Source organism: Gopherus evgoodei, chromosome 9, assembly GCF_007399415.2.
Source record: "Gopherus evgoodei ecotype Sinaloan lineage chromosome 9, rGopEvg1_v1.p, whole genome shotgun sequence".
NCBI classification, from domain to species: domain Eukaryota; kingdom Metazoa; phylum Chordata; order Testudines; family Testudinidae; genus Gopherus; species Gopherus evgoodei.
Genome location: NC_044330.1, coordinates 89280309 through 89299497, shown reverse-complemented (window position 1 = coordinate 89299497; position 19189 = coordinate 89280309). Strand labels below are relative to the sequence as shown.

General features: G+C 51.0%; 1 protein-coding gene across 4 annotated transcripts in view; it reads right to left on the bottom strand.

Moving 5' to 3' along the window:
• The window catches only part of AMOT (angiomotin), a 99658-nt gene that overhangs the window by 31586 nt on the left and 48883 nt on the right, over nt 1–19189 (bottom strand). For all 4 annotated transcript variants that reach the window (XM_030575337.1, XM_030575338.1, XM_030575336.1 and 1 more), the window contains exons 4-7: nt 18585–19041; nt 11798–11942; nt 9837–9929; nt 6410–6555 (exon numbers count right to left, since the gene is read on the bottom strand). In XM_030575337.1, coding sequence (XP_030431197.1) covers nt 6410–6555; nt 9837–9929; nt 11798–11942; nt 18585–19041 — 841 coding nt within the window. The remainder of the gene's footprint in view (nt 1–6409; nt 6556–9836; nt 9930–11797; nt 11943–18584; nt 19042–19189) is intronic.

The following is a 19189-nucleotide window of genomic DNA, read 5'->3' as shown; positions in this document are numbered from 1 at the left end:
GCACCGTCAGCACCGTTGACTCCGGGCCCGGCGGGTCCGTTGAGTCCGGTGCCGCCGAGCTCCCCCATGAGATCTGGGGTTGAGATAGTGGTCCCGTCCACACCGGAGACCTTCGCCTCGGCTCGGGACCTTATTGCCCTGACTGAGCCTACTCGGCTGCCACCCCCGGTACCTCCGGTGCGGGTCGTGTCCAGAGGCAAGCCCATGATGTCGGCACCGCCCAGAGACAGTCGTTCCCGATCCAGGTCCCGACGTCTTGGGCGCTCCAGATCCCGACGCCGCTCGCAGTCCCGGCACCGCTCCCCTCAGCGGTACCGGTCGCACTCGCGGCACCGGTCGGCATCGAGACGGTCGCGGTCAGGCTCCAGTCGACACCGGCACCGCGACTCCAGGAGCAGGTCCCGACGCTACTCGCCGCACCGGTCGACCTCCCGGCACCGAGCTGGTGGCAGGTCCCGGTCCCGGTCTCGCTCGACCTCCCGGCACCGAGCTGGTGGCAGGTCCCGGTCGACCTCCCGGCACCGAGCTGGTAGCAGGTCCCGGCACCGAAGCGGCGCCCGGCACCGAAGCGGCGCCCGGCACCGAAGCGGCGCCCGGCACCGATCAGGATCACGGCACCGTGACAGATCCCGGTCCCGGTCCCGATCCCGGCACCGATATGACTCCCGGCACCGGTCCCCGGCACCGAGACGATCCTCCGTGCCGGCCCGCGCAGACCCGTACCATCCAGGGTCGGCCCCACCGTGGCCCTCGAGACAGCCGTCCGTATCCTCCCAGACGGACAGCGGCTATGCGCTGGGCACCGACCGGCAGGCGGCGCTGTTTGGTGATCCGCCGCTGCAGGACCAAGGCCCACAACAGTGGGGATTCTGGACACCCTGGGCGTACCATCAGGCCCAGGGCCCCCAGCAGCTCCCTGCTAGGCCGGCGACTGCGGAGCGTAGGGCCCCGGAAGCCTCGTTGTCTCGCCCCCCTCCCTCCCCGGAAGGGGAGGAAGGGTCCAAGCAGCAGGACTCCGCTGTGGCTCCGGAGGCAGAGGCGAGGGCTGAGGAAGACCCTCAGTTAGACACTCTCGTGCCGGGGGTCTCATCATCCTCCTCCCCGGATGAGGCGGTGGCGGGTACCTCCTCCAACAGTCCCCCCCCGCTGGATCTCAGGGCTCACCAAGACCTCCTCAGGCGATTGGCTCAAAATCTGAGTCTGCAGGCGGAGGAGGTCTCGGAGATAGAGGATCCAATTGTAACCATCATCTCTTCTGATGCTCCCACCAGGGTCGCCCTGCCCTTTATACGAACCATCCAGGCCAACGCCAACACCATCTGGCAGTCTCCGGCCTCCATCCCTCCGACAGCAAAAGGCGTCGAGAGGAAGTACATGGCCCCTTCTAGGGGATACGAATATCTCCATGTACACCCGACTCCGTGTTCACTGGTGGTTCAATCAGTGAACGATAGGGAGCGTCATGGCCAGGAGGCTCCAGCCCCCAAATCAAGAGAGGCCAGGCGGATGGACCTCCTTGGCCGTAAGGTGTATTCGGCTGGGGCGCTGCAGCTCAGGGTCTCCAACCAGCAGGCCCTGCTGAGCAGATATGCCTTTGATTCCTGGGTGGCAGTGGACAAATTTAAGGAGCTGCTGCCACAGGATGCTCGCCAAGAGTTTACGGCCATCTTGGACGAAGGCAAGAAGGTCGCACGCACGGCCTTGCAAGCCTCCTTGGACGCTGCGGACTCGGCTGCCCGTACCCTTGCGTCAGGAGTTACGATGCGTCGCATCTCCTGGCTGCAGGTTTCCGGCCTTCCGCCGGAGCTCCAGCATACTATACAGGACCTTCCTTTCGAAGGCCAGGGCCTGTTTTCTGACAAAACAGACCCCAGACTCAAGAGTCTGAAAGATAACCGAGTCGTTATGCGGTCCCTCGGGATGCACACTCCCGTGACGCAGCGTAGACCCTTCCGGCCGCAACAACAACAACAACAACAACAACGCAGGCCGTTTTCCCAGTTCCGCCAGCGGCAGGACCTTTACAGGCGCCGCGGCAGGAACGGGAGGCGCAGGCAGTCGGGGAACCAAGGGGGGCAGAACCAAGGCTCCTCAAAACCCCCGCCTGGTCCTAAGCCTTCATTTTGAAGGTGCGCTCGAGGGCGCAGTAACAGTTTCCCCTATGGATCCTTCCCCCCCGTTTTCCAACCGCCTTTCGTTTTTCCTCCCGGCGTGGTCCCAAATAACATCGGACCGCTGGGTCTTAAGCGTGGTGCAGACGGGATACCGCCTGCAGTTTGTTTCGTTTCCTCCTTCCCGCCCTCCTTCCTCGTCCCTCTTCAGGGACCCCTCTCACGAGCAATTCCTTCGGCAGGAGGTGCAGACGCTCCTCAGCAAAGGAGCTATAGAGGCGGTTCCGGAAAACGAGAAAGGCAAGGGGTTTTATTCCCGCTACTTTCTGATCCCCAAGGCCAAGGGGGGCCTCAGGCCTATCCTTGACCTGCGAGAGCTCAACAAATACCTCGTGAAGTTGAAGTTCCGCATGGTATCCCTGGGGACCATTATTCCATCCCTGGATCCGGGAGACTGGTACGCCGCCCTCGACATGCAGGACGCGTATTTCCACATTGCCATTTGGCCGCGCCACAGACGCTTTCTCCGCTTCGTTGTGGGGGCTCTTCATTATCAATTTGCAGTCCTCCCGTTCGGCCTGTCCACGGCCCCGAGGGTGTTTACAAAATGCATGGCAGTTGTCGTGGCGCATCTTCGGCGCAACCGTGTCCACGTGTTCCCTTATCTGGACGATTGGTTGATTCGGGGCACGTCGGAACAGCAGGTGAACAGCCATGTCCGCGTGATCACCGGCATGTTTGCGAGTCTGGGCCTCTTGATAAACACAGACAAGTCCACCCTGAGGCCCACTCAGAAGGTGGAATTTATCGGGGCCGTCCTGGACGCCACTGTGGCCAGGGCCTCGCTGCCTCTGCAGCGGTTCCAGACCATGGCGGCGATCGTTCAACGCTTGCGGTCAGCCCCGTTGACGTCAGTGAGGACACGTCTAACCCTGTTAGGCCACATGGCGGCGTGCACCTTTGTGACCGACTACGCTCGGCTCCGCATGAGGCCTCTCCAGCTGTGGCTTATCAGTCATTACAGGCCGGCAAGGCAACCGTTAGACATGTTAATCACAATCCCCCAGAAGGTCTTAGATTCCCTCGGCTGGTGGTTGGACCAGTCCGTATTGTGTGCGGGTCTTCCCTTTCACCCGTCTCAGCCCTCGGTATCCCTGACAACGGATGCCTCAGATCTAGGCTGGGGGGCCCACCTAGGGACCCTGCGGACGCAGGGCCTGTGGTCCCAGGAGGAGGTGGGGCTACACATCAACATGAGGGAGTTGAGAGCGGTCCGCCTTGCTTGCCAAACGTTTTGTCATCAGCTTCAGGGTCGTTGTGTAGCCGTGTTCACGGACAACACGACGACCATGTATTATATCAACAAACAGGGCGGCACCAGGTCCTCCTCCCTGTGCCTCGAGGCGATACGACTCTGGGACTTTTGCGTAGCCCACTCCATTCACCTCAGGGCTTCCTTCCTTCCCGGAGTACGGAACACGCTGGCGGATCGATTGAGCAGATCCTTCCTGTCACACGAGTGGTCCCTTCGCCCGGACGTCGCTCTCTCCATTTTCCGGAGGTGGGGTTATCCCCGGGTGGACCTCTTTGCGTCCAAGGGGAACAGGAAGTGCCAAGCGTTCTGCTCCTTTCAGGGCAGGGAGCCGGGGTCGATAGCGGATGCCTTCCTCATCCAGTGGTCGACCCACCTGTACTATGCGTTTCCTCCGTTCCCTCTGGTTCACAAGGTCCTCCTGAAGGTGCGCAGAGACAGGGCTCGTGTGATCATGGTGGCCCCGGCATGGCCCAGACAGCACTGGTACACCATGCTGCTGGACTTGGCCGTAGCCGACCCAGTTCCCCTGCCCCTTCATCCGGACCTGATTACCCAGGACCACGGGTCTCTCTGTCACCCAGACCTGCAGTCGCTGCACCTAGCGGCGTGGCTCCTGCGTGGCTAACTGGTTCCGAGCTGCGCTGCTCCACGCCTGTGAGAGAGGTGCTCTTGAGCAGCAGGAAACCGTCCACAAGAGCCACATATTCGGCGAAATGGAAACGCTTCTCCTTTTGGTGCGTAGAGAGAAATCTCCGCCCTATGGAAGTTTCGGTAACTGAAATCTTAGACTATGTTTGGTCCCTCAAAGAGCAAGGTCTGGCCTTATCGTCGTTGCGAGTCCATCTAGCAGCTATCTCCACCTTTCACCCGGGTGCGGACGGTCGCTCCGTTTTTTCTCACCCGACGGTGTCGAGATTCCTTAAAGGGCTGGAACGTTTATTCCCTAACGTCCGTCCCCCTGCTCCCACCTGGGATCTTAACCTGGTGTTGTCCCGGCTCATGGGGCCCCCCTTTGAGCCGTTAGCTACTTGCTCCCTGCTTTACCTCTCTTGGAAGGCTGCCTTTCTAGTAGCTATCACCTCAGCTAGACGGGTGTCGGAACTCCGAGCCCTTGTGGTAGACCCCCCATACACGGTCTTCCACAAAGACAAGGTGCAGCTTAGACCACACCCTGCTTTTCTACCCAAGGTGGTCTCAGCCTTCCACGTCAACCAAGAGATTTTCCTCCCGGTTTTTTTCCCAAAACCTCACTCCTCAGGCAGGGAGCAGCAGCTCCACTCGCTGGATGTCCGTAGAGCTCTCGCGTTCTACATAGAGAGGACCAAACCCTTCCGCAAATCCCCCCAGCTTTTCGTGGCGGTAGCGGACCGTATGAAAGGGCTTCCTATCTCCTCCCAGAGGTTATCCTCGTGGGTTACGTCCTGTATCAGGACCTGTTATGACTTGGCCCATGTCCCTACGGGCCGTGTGACTGCGCATTCTACCAGGGCGCAGGCGTCGTCGCTGGCTTTCCTTGCCCGTGTGCCCATCCAGGAAATCTGTCGGGCAGCGACCTGGTCATCGGTCCACACCTTTGCTTCCCACTACGCCCTGGTACAGCAGTCGAGAGAGGATGCGGCCTTCGGAACTGCAGTGCTCCATGCCGCGACTTCTCACTCCGACCCCACCGCCTAGGTATGGCTTGGGAGTCACCTAACTGGAATGGATGTGAGCAATCACTCGAAGAAGAAAAGATGGTTACTCACCTTTGTAACTGTTGTTCTTCGAGATGTGTTGCTCACATCCATTCCACACCCGCCCTCCTTCCCCACTGTCGGAGTAGCCGGCAAGAAGGAACTGAGGAGCGGGCGGGCCGGCAGGGATATATATTGGGCGCCATGGCGGCGCCACTCCAGGGGGCGACCTGCCGGCCCACTGGAGTTGCTAGGGTAAAAAGTTTCCGACGAACGTGCACGCACGGCGCGCACACCTAACTGGAATGGATGTGAGCAACACATCTCGAAGAACAACAGTTACAAAGGTGAGTAACCGTCTTTTCCATTTCTCCAGATGACTCCTCATCCACCTCTCTCTCTGCCCTCTTCTCCTCCCACAACGCTAGAATTTGCCAAAGTCTTTCCCCAGACATCCCACTTTGATTGCTTCAACTACTTGCATCTTCATACCTTCTGTCTCAGACATGTCAATCCTCTTCTCTGCGAAGAGCCTGAAAACCCTCCCATTCCACTGCAATAACCCCGTAGAACGTGCATGGCTCCTGTTTATATTGTACTTTAGTCTGTAGTGCCTCAGGATAGGATTCTTTTGGCTGGCGCACACACAAATGATAAGGGGATGCACACTGACCAAGCAGCACTGTATAAATGGGATTGTAACAGTCTGCAAAGATTGCCATTTGCCAACCATCATGGTGGTTTTTAATAATACGGGCATGTTTCCAATGGGAAACAGAATGTCGATTCTTTGCTTATTAAAAAAAATTGTTAATTCAAATTATGCTTTTAAAACTGTTTGCCTTTATTAACTCCTCTTCAACTCCACCCAGTGCAATATGAGTAAGGAATACAAAGTGATCAGCGTAGCTCTGTACCAGAATACCACCACAGAGTTAGTGGACAACAGGGTGAGCAGAGTTTATTCACTATTAGTTAAAAGCCCATCCTGACCTGAGTTCCCCCAAAGTTCTGGGGGTGTTTGGATTTGAGATTTCAGTTCAAGCCCATCTTTATCATCATTTAAAACAGAAGGAAAATGAAATGTTGCTGCTCAAAAGATGAAAGCCCTTAAAGGAAATGCAGGCTTATGACTTATATACACTCTGTTTTTGCACCAATTTAATTAACCGACACAAGCTGAACAGATACAAACAGCTTTAAAGATAGCAGATTTCCTACCCAGTTTGTAAAAGGCAAATCACTGCCACATTCTCTTTTGTTAACAAGTACCCGGAGCTACTCCAATTTCTCTCTACCAGTGACCTTACCTCTTCCTCCAGTTTCACCACCTTGGCCTGAGCATTGTTTAAGGCCTGATCACGGATCTCAATGTGCCTTCGCTGATCCTCATTGTTGGAGCGTGCAGCAGCTAGTTCTATCTCCAGTTTCTCCTTCTCCCTCTGTGTTTCTTTATCTATACAAATAAAGTGGGAAATGTAAAATGGATGGAGCTTTCCTTGACAGACTTCTAGGAGTGGGGTACTCCCCTAAATTCTACCAGTGATCAAGAAGGAGGGGGTCTTTGCTGAGAGCTGCTTGCTCTCCAAAGACGGCAAAGGGCAGACATCTGTCTATATACAGAGGGACAGAAATGATGGATTGCCGAGAAAAATATATGTTACATTAGGTCGTTTATCTTACCCTGATTAGATAGACCGCTAAGAGGATGGAGCACCTTTAACTCTAGCTCACTGGTTTAAAATCAGAAAACAAGCGAATCTGGTAACATCACTGCTTGCTGGCTGGGTGATGGCAGGGGTGCAAGGGAGAGTTGTCCGGTTTAGGGCCATAATGTAATCTTTGCTTTTGTGACTCCCTGTTCTGTGATAAGCACAATTTAAAATTAATCTGTAAATACAGAAATATAAATAAATACCGTGGCAGCTCACTGACCTCAATTCAGTTCCTGAAGATGTCTTCACTACTGAAGCCCCTTCCCAGCAGCCCCCTTTTGCTGGCATTTTCAGAGAGGCCAGGAAATGAATGAGCAATGAATGCTCATCTCTTCTCTGTTGCCCTTAAAAGTGATACCCCTGGTGGGGACTGGGGCACGTTGGCCTGCATTGTCACTGGTCCAATTGTACCCATGCTTTGGTTACATAAGGAATTCACCCTCTAAGGCATCACCTGGCACCATCCGCCAGCACTGTATACACCTGCCAGTTGTTTACATTGGATGAAAAACTGATGCTTGATGCAGGAATTACTGGGTGAGGTTCTAAAGCCTGTGTTGCACAGGAGGTCAGACTAGAAGATCATAATGGTCCTTTCTGGCCTTAAAATCTATTGAATTATTTGGATTTCATATTTACCATTGCTATTTGATGGCTTTTCATCTCTTGATGCAGGGATTAGTTGGCTCAGATAATGCTGCTAGCAATGAGGCACACAGACGGCAAGCTGGGACTTCAGATTATTAAATCTTTTCCAGAAGCAGATTCACTTGGGCTATTGGTATAATTTTTACACATTTGCTTCCTCTGCCCTCTAAAGTGTTTGCTTCAGTCCTGACTGTATTTCCTTTCGCAGTCATTTCTAACCTCAGCAGGTCCAGTTCATACTGTGAGAACCTAAGGCATGCTACTGGTGTCTCAGCTGGACAATGGGTGGTGTCCAGATTTACACACTCCCACAAATGCCAGAAGCAAATGCACACACTGTCATCCTACCATGGAAACAGCCAAGTCAAGACAAGATCGACTGGAATCTACTCCATGTTCACTGACTGCTCCAGTTAGGTTGCCATCCGGCAAGAGATGAACTTCACGAATGCCTCAGAATCCATGCAGTTACACTGCATGTTCGTTCACAGAAGTAGTCAACAGGACAAAATCAGGGCCAGGGGAAATATAATGCAAGTGTGTAAAGCAAACCTATAAATGAGCAAAGCAAGAGTGCTGAGCGGACATGCTTTCTGCAGTCACTGAAGTCCTCAGCAGAAGCCAATTACTTGCACCGGTAACATTAATACAACTTCAGAATGCACCCCTGCAGCAATCTACATTCGGCACTGAGGACACCAGAGAAACTGCATTCCAAAAACTAATATCCCACGCAAAGGAATGAGGACAAGCGGTGGAAGCTTTTGAAAAACAGATGCCAGCCTTTAGCTGTTAGTATAGACAGTGTGTGGTGTACACCAGCGTATAAATATATCTACAAGCGCAGAGCGGTTTCCATTCTTCCACCAGAAAAGAGCCAAGTGTGGAGTGTTAGCAGCATAGAGCGGCTACAAACTCCCTTCTGTGAGGGGACCAGAACAGCCCAAAAAATGGTTGCTGTGGCAGGGAGGGAGCATGGGCAGCCAAGAAGCATGCCAATGCAGCACATTCCCCGTGGGGGCAGCCTCTAAAGTGAGGCTGTTATGAAGCCCCGAATGCAACCTTAAGCTGGCTTCTGCTGGCAGAACCAAGTGTGACAATAGGTGGCAGCAACACCACCTGCCCTTCCATAGGTAATTCTTTCCTACAGCCCAAGGATCGCACCAGCCAGTACTGCAGGTTTAAATCACAGCCTGGAGGATTGTAACCTACATATTCACACATATAGAGCCCAATTCTGCTCCCAAAGTCAATGGCAGTTTTGCTACTGACTTCAGTGAGAACAGGATCCAGCCTGTACAATTTATGCAGACCAGACATCTCACATGAACTACACCTCTATATATAAAGCAATAAAACAGCATTTCTCTCCTCTTGTACTTTTATCTCAACGTCTATTAATCTAGTTTAGTTTGTTTTTTAAACTGATCTCACAACTACGTAGACTTTCCAATACTATCTTCAGGGATTTACATGGACAGCTAAGCCCTGTGACTTCAAAGCCGCACACTCACAACATGAATGGCTAAGTGAACAGAGGTAGATTGAGGACAGCACAAGGGAGGGATTTCAACTCTGCAAAGAAGGAGAAGCAGAGTGTATTGCACCACAACAAATTCTCTTTATTTCGCAATTTTATCTCTCTCTTTTTTTAAAAAACACTTTATATAACACAACTGGAGAGAAGCAAGCATTGTCAGAAGGGTGGAGTGCACCATGGAATTAGGAGGAAAGTTGACTCACTGCCATAAGCCTCAAGATATTTCAATATGGGGAAAGGCAAAACTTCACACCTGCAATTTTGGTTTGCCCTGTGATGGATCCACTGCTCTGTACATAAGTCATGACCCTTGGGTATCTCTGCCCAGCCCAGCAGAATAAAGGCAAAGCTCCTCCTTTTTATTCTTTTAGACTGAAAGTTCTCCCTCTCAGCATCTTTGCTAAACTGATCATGCCAATGACCAACTGTCTGAGAAATAGCTGGGGGATCCACAGCCCTGGATCTCAACTTAGCTCCTCATCTGCCCTCACCTCCTTCCAAGCCCTTGCCCATGTGACGTATCAGAATTGCACCCTTTGCATGGAAGCACACTGATGTTAAGGACCCAGTTCATAGGATTTACCCTGTAAGCAGGTTGCTTTGTGTTTGTAGGTTAGCAGATGTATTTTATGTGCTGACAGAAGGAGAAACCTGAATTCAACTTCTTCTTGCACTGGTAGTTTCAGAGACTCTCTAATGTGCCCTACATCACACTAATATCTGAGTACATGACAAGACAGACTGATAATGGAGTACATGACACCGCCTGAGTGGAGGATTTTTCCCAGCCTGAATGGCACATTTTTGCTAGACCACAGTAAACCACTGACTCACTTTGTGCAAAGAGCTGAGAGATGGTTTTCCGATTGTCCTCAGATCCCTCAAATTCCTTCTCAGCAAGCTGCTTGTTAGCTGTCTCCATACGTTCTGCAGAATTTTTTTTTGAAGAGGAGAAACAACAAGAGAATGAAAAACTTTCAGAAATGCTCTTAGAATCACTAAGTGAGTTGCAGCAACTCTGGACATGTGTAAAAACAAGTTCTATGCAAAGGACTCCTGGTTCTAAACAATCTGAAACAAAAGGCTGGATCAGAAACTGAAGGGGCAGTTGCTTTTGCCACACGTACAGATGCTCATGAAATATTTCTATCTACAACACTCTTGGGGAATATTTTAGAGAATTCAATGGGGGATGAAGCTAACAGAATTCTATAGAAATTACTCTAAAAATCTGTGCTGCACCGCAGTGTTGTTGTAGCTGTGTTGGTCCCAGGATATTAGAGAGACTGGTGAGTGAGATAATATCTTTTATTGGACCAACTTCTGTTGGGGAGAGAGATAATTTTCAAGCTTACACTGAGATCTTCTTCAGGTCTCTCTCTCAGATCACCTCACCCACCTTGTCCCACTAAAGATCTATATATAACACGTAAGCGTTTAGAAAAGTTTAAAAAAAAATCAGAAGTGTGTTGAACCATCCTATGGAATTTTATCCCAGGGATATAGTTTTCTTTTAAGTAACACAGGATGGCTCCAAACACCTATAGAAAGGATATCATTTTTTTTAAATTAACTTCTGCAATGCTATGTAATTCTCTTGCAATCCTCCACTAAATCTTCTGGGCAGAAGTTGGAAAACTATAAGATCTAGTGGCCTGATCTTTGATTACCCGACTTTCCAGAAAAATGAACAGCCCTAATAGTAAGTGTATCAACATCTGTCTCTTGAAACAGCAGCACTGACAAAAGGCTGTATCAGTCTTAGGACACGTGTATTAATTGCTTATGATGTCTGATTTGCTGGGAAAAGAGGTCAGTTTATTTATTACAAGCTTCTGTACGTCACCTTCTGCTGTGGTACTGGGCACTATGCATTTTAAAACCTACACCGACGAGTCTCAGTCTCAGGCTCGTGCTACAGCACTAAAACCAGCTGTGTAGAGGTTTGAGCTCGGGTTCTGAAGCCTAGGGAAGCCTTCAGAACCCAAGCTCCAGCTTGAGATGCAACCCAGGCTCTGATGTGGGTTTTTAAAACAACAGTGTAGACATACCCTCCGTGACTTTAGACCGAGACAAACTATTTCACATTCTCCCAAGTCTCCTGGCTTTAAATGGTTATAGACCATGAGGACTGCAACAGCAGATAACACACAGGGGAACCAGAAAGCTTTTATAGAAAAGGCTGAACTAGTTAAAACTATTCAGAGTGTTTGTTTCTAAAACCACAAGCCGTTTTCTCCCTTTGAAAATTAAATGCTTAACCATTGCCAATCTAGGCTTGAACACCATTTGCTGACAGCCTCGATTCCAGCCACGATACTGCTGCAACTTCTTACCAACAGCCAGACACTACTAAGGAAACACTGACAACATCTTGCCCTGGAAGGGAAAGGGGAGTCTGCAGGAAGAGCTGCCTGGATTGATAAGGAATGTTAAGTGCAAAGGGGTCACTGGACAGGATATGAATGTCAGCATTCACAGTTTCACACTGGCACTTGAATAAAATGTTTTTAGAATACAACGTGAGAAATAGCCCTAGAATTATATCCTGGGATAGAGTTTTGGCTTGTCACTATCTTTCTGTTTCCTTAATGATTAACAGGCTGGAAGTTAGATATTGCAGTAATCAACCAACCTCACCTTTCTACACTCCCAGCACTCTGCACTAGACAGTTGAGAATACCTGGAGTATCATGTCATGCTCTGTAAGCGGATCAGCCATAACAAAGGAATCACAAAGGAAAACAGATCGGCACAAAAGAATGTATTTAAATAGACATTTTTAATGGTTTTACCTCTCAAATCCCTGTTGAAATCATGAAGCCTACGAATTTCTCCTTCCAGCTTATTTCTCATAGCCTTTTCCAGGGCATCCCGCTTAGAGGAGGACTTCTCCAGGTTTTTATATGCTTCCGAAACTTGCTGAATTTCTGTTTCCAGCTGCAGAGCAAATTAAAGCATCCATATCCTTTAGCATTAACAATGCCTGGTACTTAGGTAGCATCTTTCTTCTGAGGTTCTCAAAGAGCTTTATTGAACAAAGATTTATTAAGCCTCGAATGCAGGAAAGTATTACAGCATGATACAGGTGGGTAAAAGTGCAACACAAAGCAGCTGTGACGTACCACAGGTCACACAGGGAGTCAGTAGCACAGCGAGACAAAGAGCTGGAGTCCTGTCTTCCAGGCCCTTGCTCTTGATTACAGCAGACAGTGCGTGGAAAGTTACTTGAAAAGACAAACACCCTTTTGCAGGTGTTGATGCTGGAGCCTGGGAGTAGGAGCACAACTACCCACCATGAGCTTGGTCAAAAAGCTTTTTCCCAGAAGGACTTTGATGCAGATGGGAAAAAAATAAAGCCAAAGAACAAGCAAAGTGGATAAATAAAATTATATTTAAAAATATTAATACCAAACTGTAAATTACTGATGTGCTTTGCAGATTTGTATTTATTTACGGGATAACAATCCACAGCAGGTACTAAACCCTTCTATTTTGTATGTTCTACTTACAAATCTTCAACCTAATTAATAAACAACAACAATACCCAACTCATAGATAGTGTTTTCATCAGTAGATCTCCAAGAGATTTACAATGGAGGTCAGTATCCTTATCCGCATTTTACAGATGAGGAAATGGAGGCACAGAGCAGTGACATGACTTGCCCAAAGTCCCCCAGCAAGCCAGTGGCAGAGCAGAGAACACAGCCCAGGTCTCCTGAATTCCAGTCTAGTATCCTATTCGCTAAGGGCATGTCTACAGTGGCACTTTGTCAGCAAAACTTTTGTTGTTCAGGAGTGTTAAAAAAAATAAATAAAAAAAAATCCCACCCCGGATGACAAAAATTTTACTGATGAAACGCACCGGTATGTACAGCACTTTGTTGGCAGGAGCACCTGCCGACAAAGTCGCTGCCACTCATGGGGGTTGGAAGTTTTTTGTTGACAGGAGAGCTCTTTCCTGCCGACAAACAGCAGCTACACTGTGGCTTTTAGCAGCACAGCTGTGCCGCTAGAACAGGGGTGGGCAAACTATGGCCCACGGGCCACATCCGCCCACAAGCCGTTTTAACCAGCCCACTCCAGCTGGGGCACTGAGTTGGGGGGCCAGACCATACAGCTAGGCCCTGCTCCGGCCAAGGCGCTGAGTCGGGGGCCAGACCACGCAGCTCAGCCCTGCTCTGGCCAGGGGGCTGGGTCCAGGGCCGCCCCATTCCGGCGCTCCAGCTGGAGTGCTGAGTTGGGGGCTGGACCATGAGGCTTAGCCCTGCTCCGGTGCTCTGGCTGGGGTGCTGGGTCGGGGGCTGGACCATGAGCCTTGGTCCCGCTCCGGCGCTCTGGCTCGGGTGCTGGGTCGTGGGCCGGACCATGAGCCTTGGCCCCACTCTGGCGCTCTGGCTGGGGTGCTTGGTCTGGGGTGGCCCTGCTCTGGCTGAGGTGCTGGGTCCAGGACCGCACCACACGACTCGGACCTGCTCCAGACAGGGTGCAGGGTCAGAGGCCGCACCACACAGCTCCTGGAAGCCTTGGCATGGCCCCGCTCTGGCTCCTATGTGCTCTAATGGGAGCTGCAGGGGTGGTGCCTGCGGACGGGGCAGCATGCAGAGCCACCTGGCTGCACCTTCACGTAGAAGCCGGAGAAGGGACATGCTGCTGCTTCCAGGAGCTGCTTCAGGTAAGCACCGCTTAGTATCTGCAACCCTGAGCCTCTCCCCATGTCCCAACCCCATGCCCCAGCCCTGATCCCTCTTCCACGCTCCAAATCTCTTGATCCCAGCCCCACCCGAGCCCACACCCCCAGCCAGAACCTGCACCCCTTCCCACACCTCTGCCGCAGCCCTGATTCCTCTCCTGCCCTCCAAACCCCTCAGTCCCAGCCCAGAGCAGCCTCCTACACCCCAAACTCCTCATCCCTAGCCCCACTCCAGAGCCGGCACCCCAATCCTAATTTTGTGAGCATTCATGACCCACCATACAATTTCTATTCCCAGATGTGGCCTTCGGGCCAAAAAGTTTGCCCACCTCTGTGCTAAAAGTTGCATAGTGTAGCCACAGCCTAAGAGACATAGCTCTGAAAAGAAACCAGACTATTTGGTCAGTCGTCATTTAACTTCAATTTACAGTGTCTTGAAGCCACAGTCATTTAAACAGTAAAATATGGCTTTCCCCATCCCCTCTCACTGTACAGCCTCTTGGTTTGATGTCTAAGCAGGGAACTGCTCACCAGAGACAGAAGCCAATGCATTTCCAGTTCTCCAAAGCAGGCAGGACACGTTAATCTCACTTTGGCATTAACAATCCACCAAACAGCAGACCTCACCAGACCTCCCTGGGCAAGAAGTTGATTGGATGGGTGGGGGAGGGGAGGAAAGAGAATTCCTTTATCCCTTGTTATCAGGAAGCTGTCAAACACTTCACTAAAACACTTCCCTCACTGGAACCTCCCTAAAACTGAACAAACCAACCTGGGCAGGTCATAATGGGAATAAGCAGCCGTGAGAAGAAACAGCAAACACAGGAACTCAGACATGGTACAAGAAACAAGAATTAGGTAAAAGTTACAACAGCCAGACACTTCAAGGGCCTTGCAGGCTGTTCAGGGGCCAAAGTGCAGTTCACGGCCCAAAAAGACTTCTGCAGAGTCCTGAACTGCAGCCAGTGCTCACCTTCTCTCTACATCTGGAGGGTAAAGGGAGAGCTGACTGACCAGCTGCAGGTTCTAACTGCTGGGGAATTCAGTAACCAACAAGCAATTTATCTTTGTTTGTCTATCAGGCGAGCACAACTATAAACGCACACTACCTATACGTTTGTTAAGAATTATAAAACCCATACGTGGCAGTGTGATGGTGAGGGCTGTCGCTCATACTTTCCCAATCCCTGCTGTATAAAGTAAGCAATAGTGAGGCTACTAGAATTCCACGTGACTTGTGTTATGTTGGGGATTTAAGGGGATTTATAGCGGCAGAGAGGAGCTGGCTTGACAGCCCTGTAGGTCCAAACTTCTTTATTTACCCACAGATCGGGGTATACACAGCATGGATAGCAGCTGTGCAAGCTTCTCTCACAATGCCCTGTCAGGTAGTTTTGGTGGGACCATTTCCAGGGGCAAAAAGGTAGTTCAGTCCCCATGACTGACTTAGTCTCTGGCCTATGTAATCTCAGGTATTCCTGAAGAACCCACCATTATAATACCTAAGCCTTCTCCAGATTGAACAGGAAGATCATACCCGCTGCAGCCTCCATGTTATTAGCACCGGCTTTAAGTAACTGAGCTGATCAGTCAAGCAACCCGCCTCTCTGAGATTCGCACCCTTATTGGCAACTGGAACAGGCACAATCGCCTGTTGGTGCAGAAATGAGGCCACCAACTCATCACACGTAGATCAACAAAACGCTAGCAGACGATAACGCTTAGGCACTACCAACATGGGCAGGTTCCAAACTGGGTATGGAGATGAAAGGCTACAGAACAGATAACCAATCCCCTGAACCATGAGCAGTGGATCTAATGGGCCAAGACCCTCAGTTGCCGGTTTCCACATCCGCAGGAGGACGTTTTTATTACGTGCTATGCAGTTCTGGGGTGGCTGAGGAGGCCCCAGAAGCTGCATAGTGCATATGAAGCTGAGAGGCAGCTCCCACCTGCCCACCGTTGCCTGGTTGCTCTTCTCCTACCCAGTGGCCTCCCCGACACCAGTGACAGTACCCCTTCCCCAGGATCTGGACACCTTTCTGTGCTCAGACAGGTACACTGGCCTCTGCGCACCATGCCCCCTTAACGTGGGGAGATGAAGCTGCCCCTGCCCAGAGGACGTGGCGCCCCCAAGGGCAGGTTCCAGGGCAGAGGGGCTGCAGTGCAATGGGATTGACGCCTCGCTAGGACCCAGGAGGAACAGGTTGGGAAGAATGGCTGGACTCCCTGCCTCTGGGCAGCAGTAGCAGGAAGTGATTGTGAATCGCACTCCCACCCTGTTGTGTGCAGTGACTCGGGACCACAAGCTCCTTGCCAGGTCCCTGAGCCCTGGAGCTGCCCCTGCTGGGGACCCCTGAGCCATGGCTGCAGCTGGTAGAGGTGAATCTTGAGCAGTAACATTCCTGTTGCTCCCCAGGAGCCTCTCCCAGTGCAGAGACCTCAGCCTAGCTAGGGCACCCCTTCCTTGGGCCCAACCCCAGCCCCAGAGAGGACGCTGCTTGGATGGAAGGTAAAAGACACACACACATCTCCCGGTTCTACCCTGACTGCAGGGGGAGGGTTTGGCCCCACGCTGCTCCCAGCTGGGCTCACTGTGATTCCCTCCCTTGTGGCCAGGAAAGCTGCCTCCAGGTCAGCTCCCATTCTCTGCAGGGTGCGTGAAGCCAGCCTGCGATATGCTGAGGGCTGGGACAGTGACATGTGTGGGAACAAAGAAGGGAGAGCGTGCAGCTGCAAGGGAGCACTGTGCTCCTTCTGCGCACACATGGGGTTACTTGCACGCCCCTCGCCTCGCAGCCTCAGCTATACCTGCAGACGTGCATGCCGCTCCTCTGCCCAGTCAGCGCAGTCTTGCACATGCCTGCCCGCCTCCCTACCATCTGAGTGGTCCTCATTACTTGCTACAAGATCAGAGCACTAGCAGCTTGGACAGTGCAGTGCAGTATTTGTGCACAATTACCCTTCCTGTGCCATTTAAAGCAAGAAACCAATAATGTTCCTTTCTCACAGTTTTACCACCCGGCCCAACACCCCCCATATCTATTAGGACAGTGACTTTATTGGGTTAGGGGAGGAGCCTCTAGCTAAAGAGATTACTCCTAAGTATCAGTTTTCCTGAGGAGCCTTTAATTTCCTCCACCAACCCCCCTTGCTCTAAATCTAAAGGAAAAGTTGCTGCTGCTTTTCTAATTGGTATTCTTGAGCCTTCTCCGTTTATGGGGCTTATATTGCACTCAGTGTGCTCTGAAGCAGGGCAGCCCAGTTTATCTCTTGCAGGAGCAATCCGCACAGCAGCTGTTCGGGGGTGTGGGCAAGAGGGGATTGTGACAGTGTACCCCATAAGGCTTTATGGGGGGGTGGTGCTCATAAAGGTATGTATGATATAACCAGAATAGGGTTTTGCTACATATGCCATGTAACATACCTGTGTAAAGGTTATGACCTACTGGTTATGGTCATCCCAGTTGTATGCAGGCACCATTTGTGTGTTCAAAGTTATGAACACTGGCTGTGTAATTGCTTGATTTCTAAGTAGCCTTAATTAGTCACTTCTTGGGAAAGGAATGTGCAAGTTAAGTGCTCAATCAGGAAGCACTTAGCAAACAAAAGAGCTTGGCATACTCCAATCAACATAAGAAGTCTACCTGAGGATGTTCAAGGTAGCAAATGGGTAATGGCTGCTACCTGCAAGTCCTGGCCCAGAGTCATGCATGGGCATGTGACTTGCCCATGTGATTCCGAATCTCCATTTTTTGAGTGGATTCTATACAGGGGGAGGACAAGAGAAAGTCTATTTAAGCCCCTGGGAGACCCTTCCATTCTCTCTCTCTCTCTCTACTTGAAAGAAACTAGAACAAAGGACAGTATGTACAGGGGGTGTGAATGATTGCTGGACCCAGGCTAAAAGGAGATTAATCTGTAAAAGGGAGCATTCTGGAACTGGTGAGGATCTTATCTGTATTTAGTTTGATTACACTTAGATTTGCGCATTTTATTTTATTTTGCTTGATCACTTACTTTGTTCTGTCTCTTACTGCTTGGAATTAAATCCTACTTTCTGTATTTAGTAAAATCACTTTTTACTTAATTAATTAACTCAGAGTATGTATTAATACCTGGGGGAGCAAACAACTGTGTATCTCTCTCTATCAGTGTTACAGTGGGTGAACAATTTATGAGTTTACGATGCATAAGCTTTATACAGGGCAAAACGGATTTATTTGGGTTTAGACCCCATTAGGAGTTGGGTATCTGGGTGCTAAAGACAAGCACACTTCTGTGAGCCATTTTCAAGTAAACCTGCAGCTTTGGGGCAAGTAATTCAGACCCTTGGTCTGTGTTGAAGCAGACAGGAGTGTCTGGCTCAGCAAGACAGGGTGCTGGAGTCCTGAGCTGGCAGGGAAAACAAGGAGCAGAGGTAGTCTTGGCACATCAGGTGGCTGCTCCCAAGGGGGTTTCTGTGAGCCAACACATCACAGGGATTGAAAGGGAAACAGGGATGCGTGAAGGGGCAGGAGGCAGGTGGAGGGAGATGCAGGGAGCAGGATGGAATGGGCATGGGGGCAATGGGTGCGGTGCATGGAGGATGGGGCAATACAGGGGAATCGGGGAGAATTGTGGCGCTCTGGTAGGAGGAATGCAGGGACAGGGTGCGAGCAGAGGCGGGGAAGGAGAGGAGGGACCAGTGAGTGGGGAGGAGGCGGGGCCTGAGGCAGAGCGTGGGCAGGACCATAGGTGGAGGAGGTGGGAAAGAGCGCTAGCCTCCCCAAAAGGGAGCGTCATGTGCCGCCCATGTCCTGAACCATCCAGCCCACATTTGTTTTGTTGTCATTTTGACTACAGAGAATATTAGACAAGGGAGAAGGTCAGTTCCATTCAACACCCACCTTCTGTAACCTTGCCACTTTCTCATAGCACCCATCCAACTCCTGTCGTAAGGATCTGTTCTCCTCTGACAGGATCTCCACCATCTGCTGGGCCCTGGAAACAATAGCAAAAGGATCTACTTGCATCTGCTGATAAGGAGATGGTATCTGCTGAGCTCTTGGCATTAACGTATAGGAATCTCCTTGCTGCTGTTGCTGCTGGCCTAGACCGGGCTGGCATAGTCGGTAGAAATCTCCCTGATGGACCTGGTTTGACAGGAACAGCTGCTGGGTCCGCGGTAGAAAGCATGGGTCTCCCTGATTTGGAGTCAGGGATTGCTGATGCTGCGAAGGAGACAATCTGGATGGTGGTGGAGACTGCAGTAAGGTCAAAGATCCCAAGGACGTTAAGGAGGAAGTTGGGCTGTGATGGTGAGGGGGCCTCTGCTGTAACTGCAGGTGTAGATCAGGGTTTTGCCTGTAAAACAATAAGAGCAAATTCAGCTGAAGTTCTGCAGAGCACCACACATCAACCAAACCGTACGGCAAGGTGCTGAATGCGAGTACATGTAACAGCTGCTACTGGCAGGATGTTCGATGCATAAGACTTTAATGCAAATATGTCA